This window comes from Cyanistes caeruleus, chromosome 4 (genome assembly GCF_971803275.1).
Source record: "Cyanistes caeruleus chromosome 4, bCyaCae1.hap1.1, whole genome shotgun sequence".
NCBI classification, from domain to species: domain Eukaryota; kingdom Metazoa; phylum Chordata; class Aves; order Passeriformes; family Paridae; genus Cyanistes; species Cyanistes caeruleus.
This window is the reverse complement of record NC_141704.1, coordinates 15,575,377-15,581,869: the sequence shown is the minus strand read 5'-3', so window position 1 is coordinate 15,581,869 and position 6,493 is coordinate 15,575,377. Positions and strand designations below refer to the sequence as shown.

General features: G+C 38.7%; 1 protein-coding gene across 3 annotated transcripts in view; it reads right to left on the bottom strand.

Moving 5' to 3' along the window:
• Window positions 1-2,120: 2,120 nt before the first annotated feature.
• Window positions 2,121-6,493, bottom strand: part of GRAMD4 (GRAM domain containing 4) — a 75,896-nt gene continuing 71,523 nt past the window's right edge. For all 3 annotated transcript variants that reach the window (XM_086886865.1, XM_023918656.2, XM_023918655.2), the window contains exon 19: window positions 2,121-6,016. In XM_086886865.1, the coding sequence (XP_086742991.1) occupies window positions 5,915-6,016 (102 nt within the window). In that variant the 3' untranslated portion in view covers window positions 2,121-5,914. The remainder of the gene's footprint in view (window positions 6,017-6,493) is intronic.

Sequence of the window (6,493 nt, the reverse complement as noted above, 5' to 3'; positions counted from 1 at the left end):
TTCAGCAGCTCTGTCTGGTTGGACAACTGCAGGGCTGAGTACCCACCAAAGGCACTTTAAAGCACCAATATTTGGGATTTAATACCTCTTGGAGACACAGCTTTGCCAGAAATCAGAAGTCTGAGAAAGCTTGTCACCACCTTCTCCCCTGTCACAGTGAGAGTCTTCTCCTGTCAGGTGCTCAGGTCTTCATTCATTGATTCATCCTCCCCTGAGCAAACTGATGTAATCACCAAAATAACACTCCTGAAAGCAGGGGAAAAGTGTCTTCCATTAGGGCTTTCTTGACAGTAATAAAGAAACCAAATAGTGTAATTCCTAAAAACAAGAACAAAAACTTAGAAATAACTGAAACCTGGCACCTATATTTTGATAATATATTCCGCACCAAAAATGTTAGCATCAAGGATTAAAATAGAGTGTTATAAAGTATCTCAGCCACAGAATAACAAAAATAACTTAGAAATAACTTAGTGTGATGCATTTCCATGAGGGGCTTACAGATCTGATTCCCAGAGCTGTCACAGGAACCCCTCAACCTCAGCAGCACTGAGAGACAAGCCAGCACAACATTCCTCACCCTGGTCTGGCATTGGTGGGCTCTGCAGCTCCAGCAGCTCATGCTCTAAAAAAGCAAGGGAACAAATTCATACAGACAGAGGGAAACACAGCAAATGCTGGGATCTCTGCCACCAGCACAAGGACACAGATCTCAGGGTGTTTAAGTACAAGATAGTATTCTTTGCAGGCTGAAGATATGGGGTGTAATAGGAGAAGGACATCCCCCATCTGATGTTAGTCCTTTCTCAGTTTTAAAAATAGCAAGTGTTAGAAATGGTGTATACCTGCAAAAAGTTTATACTCAGGCATTTGCTGGCTGGCATCTGGGAAGCCACCACTGCTGCTACAACCCACAGTACATCTTACAAATCAAGGATGAGATTCTTTTCAAAGATACAGGGCACCAGCACTTATTTTTCATGGTTTAACAGCCCAGCCCTGTAACTACCTGCATTTTACACACCTCAGCAGTGCCACCACGTACCAGGCCACACAGTGGCCCTTGGCACCACCAGACTTCCAGGCTCCACGTTCTCGTTCAACAAGGCTTCAGGCAGGTGGGATTGAATCCAATCTCTGTGAGTACTGCTGCAGGTGCAACTCATCTTGTACAAATATTTAACAAAAAACACATTAAAGCAGTACAAGAGGAAAGTTAAGTATTCTCTGAACAAGTTAAGTATTGTCAGAACACTTAAATACCAGCGTAAAACACCATTAAATCACCAGCTGCACTGCTGCCACCAGGAGAAAACTAAATATTGAAATAAGGAAAGCATTCCCATGTGGAGGATCTGTCCCAGACTGATCCATTTCAGAAAGGAGCACTGTAGAGACAAGCAAACAGGTCTGGGTTAGATGAGCAGGCAGCTCAGTTCCAGGATTACATTCCTACGGGCAGACAAAGGCCTGAGAATGCTGCGGAAGCGAGCGCAGGGCAGAGGGACAGGGGGACAGCTTCCCTGGAACACAGCAGCAATGAGGGAGCCTGGCCATGCACCCCCAGCAGGGGAACAGTGCCACACAGGCACACCTGGTGTGACCAGAGAGCTGAGGTGACACAGGGGCTGCACAACAGCTGCTCCTGATTAGGGAATGCTGCTGCTGCTGGGCACACCTCCCACACACCCTGGGGATGGAGAAGAGACCTGAGCTCCTTATCCTGACCTGCAGTGCCCACCTGCAGCAGTGCTGTGGAGCTCTGGCTGACAGCAGTTTGTACTCCTCCCAATAGTCCTGTGCCATCTATGCCCTCCTGCAGCGGCATCTTAGAAATCACTGCTTGCTTTTTTGTGCATTAAATTAACCATGTAACTACAAAGTGACTGATGTACTCACAGAAAAGACCTAACCAAAATCACACATACACTCCACAGTAAAGTAATGGCATTATTCAAAATGAAAATCAAGTTCCTTGGGCTTCAGAAGCAATGACACCCACCCACTTCCCCCCAGAGATGGACCTGTGGCTGTGAATCTGCCAGAAAGCACTAAGTCACTTCCTTCCAAGAAATCAGCTGTAGTTTTGATAGAAAAATAATTGAAGTTTGCAAGAAGCATTAGCACAAAGCATTTTTAGGTTTATTTAAATAAAAATTATAATTTATACAAGACTTTTTAAACAAACAAGATTTTCTTAAAAAACGTACAGGGCAAATAATTTCATTATTTCAATTATTCATACAGTATAAGTCTTCTGTCAAACAAAAGTTACACTGATAATGAATTATTTACAATTTCAAAATATAGACTCAAACTTCAGACATAAAAATTTTAACATCCATTATATTTCAATGATTAGTAGAAATTAAACATCTGCCAAAATGTACAGAGTTCAATAAAAACTACCAATGTTTTCAAACAGGTTTCAGTAGCCAAAAAACAGGTACATCCTTTCATCTCTTCACAGTCGGGTAAAACTCCTTTTCTCTTTGTCTGCAGAATGAGGGTAGAGTTTTGCTGCTGGCATCCTGTGTGATGTTGCTACCAATAAATAGCTTGTTTCATTCAATCTTGCCTCACAAAAGCTACAGTGCACAGAAAGGCATGATTTCATATTTCAGCTTGTTTTGATTTTGAATTTAAATGGTCAGTGATAAAGAATTAGTCAGTTTTCATCTCCCTTTTTTTATTGTCTTTAAAAGGGACTCAAACTAACCAAGGAACTTCTAAAGAAGTTAAATCCAATTATGCGTGAATGATCCGGACATCCACAGACATGAACAGAATTGCAAATATAAACAGCAATCAGACAGAATGACAAGGACATCACTTTCAGCTATTTAGAAGCACTTTACATTAAGTGTTCCGACCCAGCCTGTTTCTCAAGTGCACCAGGCTGTACTGCAAAACTAAGTAGAAGGTTGGAATTTCAGGTGAGAGCTTCAGGGTAATTACACAAGTCAAGTATACATTCACTCACTGCCCATCCCCTCCTGCCCTCCAGACCTGAGAGGGTGCAGCAGGTGAAAAAGTGTGAGTAAACACACTTCAGTGTTACCTTCAGTCTCTGAAGTCATGGACACCGTGGGAGCAGCTGTGCAGCAGGGAAACCGGATAACCCAATGTAAAGTGAAGTTTGCAAAATATGTACACAGATGTCTGTCAATTATATTACAACTCTATTAAAAAAAAAAAAAAGAAATCCAGTCTGTTTTCTCTACATTAGAACCAATGTTGCATTGCAGTTTGCACTAGGTTTGCTGCTTTAAAGATTGCTAACTTTTAAGTTCACACTGTTAAAGTGTGGATTTATTTCAAACTTCAGCACATTACATTTTATAAGACATTTCTAATTTCTTTGTTCAGAAAATAAATTTTAAGATTATATTGTACACATGAGGCATTTCAGTCTGGGAAAAGGATAATGATTTATTTTCTCCTTCTCCAAAGCCTGGGTATGGGTTAATTGTCCTGGCACCATCAGTATAGATCCTATAGCTCCTCCAGGAACCAGAATCTAGGACAACCCTGTACACGAGGGTCAACCAGTGAAGGGTGGGAGGGGGAGGAGGTAATAAGTGCAAGTCAACTGATTTCCTACTGAAACTGCTGTTATGATCAGAGTGAAGGTATAAATTACACTTGAAAAAATGATACAAAAATAAGAAAAAGAGCATGCTCTCTGTAAAAAATATAGTTTTCTGTTTTTTCGAGAAAAAAAAAAAGGATAACCTTAAAACACACCCAAGGGATTTTTTTCTTAAGACAAAATGAATGAATCTGATTAAGATTTATATAACATTAAGCCATTTTAATGCCTATTTCTTAGCCACACTTGCTATTCAAGGAAGATTCTAGAAAGAAAAGCCAAATTATAATATGTAGCAATTACAAAAAAGGTTATTTATTGATTTTAAAGTAGCTTTGATGAGAAAGATTTAAGATCAAGATTTTTTACTTAAACATATAACCTGAATGTGTAAAGTTATGAAACCACAAACTGTCAACCTACATCCACTTTAAACGGTGGCAACATGGACTTTCCACCAGCTTCATTAGATTTGAAGTTTCCAGGCCCTGAGCTACAGCATACCAAAGGTGGTGTTAGAAATACACCCATTTTTCAGGTCATGTACAGACATGCTCAAGTGCTACTCTAAAGTGAGAACTTGAAAATTGCATTTTAGCCATTACAATGGTTTCTCCCCTGTTCTTGCTTACATTTCCACCCAGGGTACACCCCATTAGTGTTTCACTTTACAATACTCAACCAAATTATGGTATTCAACAATACTTCTTCATATAAAATTTGTTTTGCATTCTCATATCCTACAACTCTTCACAGCCAGACTAAAATAAAGTTTGTACAGTTTGACCTCCACCTTCTTCATTACTCCTGCATTTACTGACACACTTCAATTTAAAACTGTGCTAACAGTTAAACACCCTTTGGTGTTTGCTACCCCTCTCCCTCCTTCATTTTACCCCTTTCCTTACAAAGAAAGGAAATTCCTGTTTAAAAAACAGAGGAAAAAAACCCATGGAATTAAGTTCCATTTTTACATAAGAATTGGCATCTCCATTGCTTTTTTTAGGGCTGTTCATATAATGTCTGGAGACATCCATACTGCTGAAGTCAAAAGACAATAGCAAAGGAAAAGACACTCTGGAAGGCTAGGCATAACTCCTACTGTGCTTCCATGAAAATGCAAATAAAATTCTAAACCTCTCAGATGGGTGCTATTATATAGAGTATAAAAGCTTTCTAATATTAAAGACAAAGGTCAATATGTGCTTTGCTGCTAGACAGGCCTGAGAGAGTTTAGAGGAGTGCAGCCTTCCTGTTTTACCTGGCAGTTGGGCTTATTTGTTACTAAAATTTAATTCTGCAAGGGGGAAGACAGAAGTACACCAATGCTCCTCAAATTATGCTCTGAGAGAAACTAGTGCTTTCAGTTGCTGTATTACAGGATTTTTTTATCACAAGTTAACTCAAGAGCCAAATTAAAAAAGGTCACATCTGAATAAAACTTAATCATTCCCACCTCCCCAGCACAAAAAGCCTTCAAGTCTGTAATTCATTAACATACAAACGCCTTGTACACGCAACATGTACAACAGCTGAGCCCTTCTAGGACAAGTACCTATAGAAATAGAATTCTAAGATGCCTAACATTTTAGGAACAACATTTTGGTGCCCTCTTTTATAAAAAGTATCTGCCTGCCTTCCTTCCTCTTACTTTGGTTAATGAGGAAAGGAAGATATAGTCACAAACTTTCTCCTCCAATTCACTGTACAAGTAATTTAAACATCTCTATGCAGGAAAAATTGAAGTTAACCAAACCAGTAAAACATCCTTCTGCAATGAAAAAATTAGCAAGGAGGAGTTATTTTAAATGCAGTTGTACATATGGAAATACTAAGAAGCTAATACTTCCTTGATGATGCCATCAGTTTTAATAAAGGACACAAGTAAAAACTCCAAGCTGAAGAAGGAGGCTTCTGCAATCATCATTCTCACATCTCAGGGAAAATCAACTAAGATAAAGGGATAAATGTATCCCTAGGGACATCAGTGGAGATAAAGGGATCAATCTATTATACAGTCAGGTCTCCGAGCATCTTTCCAGCTTTTAATGTCAGTAAATAAACATTAAAAGTGCTTAATGTGCAAGGCTAATAGTGATGATAGCACTTTCACTGTTTTCATTTGGTTTTTTTGTCTTTTTTTTACAAAAACCTTAAAAACAAACATGAAGGCATATATAAAATACACTTGGTTTATGTAACAGATAGAATATAAACCACCAGACAAGAAAAATTATTGCAAAATAGATGAGGATGTTCATTTTTTTTCACTACCAAGTCATACAATAAGAAAGTTTCCTTTAACTCTTCCAGGATAAGACACTAGCTTTCACTGCTGGGTGATGCAGATGTTATTTTCACATATTGGTTGAAAATTGTCTCAAAAGCTTCATCTCTGTGTACCATGGCACCAAACACCAAAGGCTAAATAACAGAAAAAAACACATCATGTCAGTCCACAAAGAAAAAGAATTTCATCTAGGTATATTTTTGTCAAGTCACTAGGAACAGATTAATTATACTACAAATGCACTGATAAAGGCAAAAATATTCCTTTTCTCTATTACATCCTTGAGTATGTTGTGTATTTTCTAATATTTTTCACTTCCTTAAAAACTTCATCTGATGGACAGGCCCTCCCACCTCAAAGCCTCCCCACCTATGGATACTCTCAAGCCAACAGCTTTTTGTTTCAGACTGCATAGCAGACTGCATGCTCCTGATGTAGGATGCTGGGGAAAATCTTTCTGAGTGTTAAGAGTAAAGCACTTCAGAGGCAGTAGAACAAGCTGAATATTTAATTCATTAAAATTCTGAAGACAAACATACTGAATAATAGACAAGTGATTTTTTTTTTTAAACGAAAAAAAGCCAGCCACTGGCTTAAGGGGATAAAAAAGC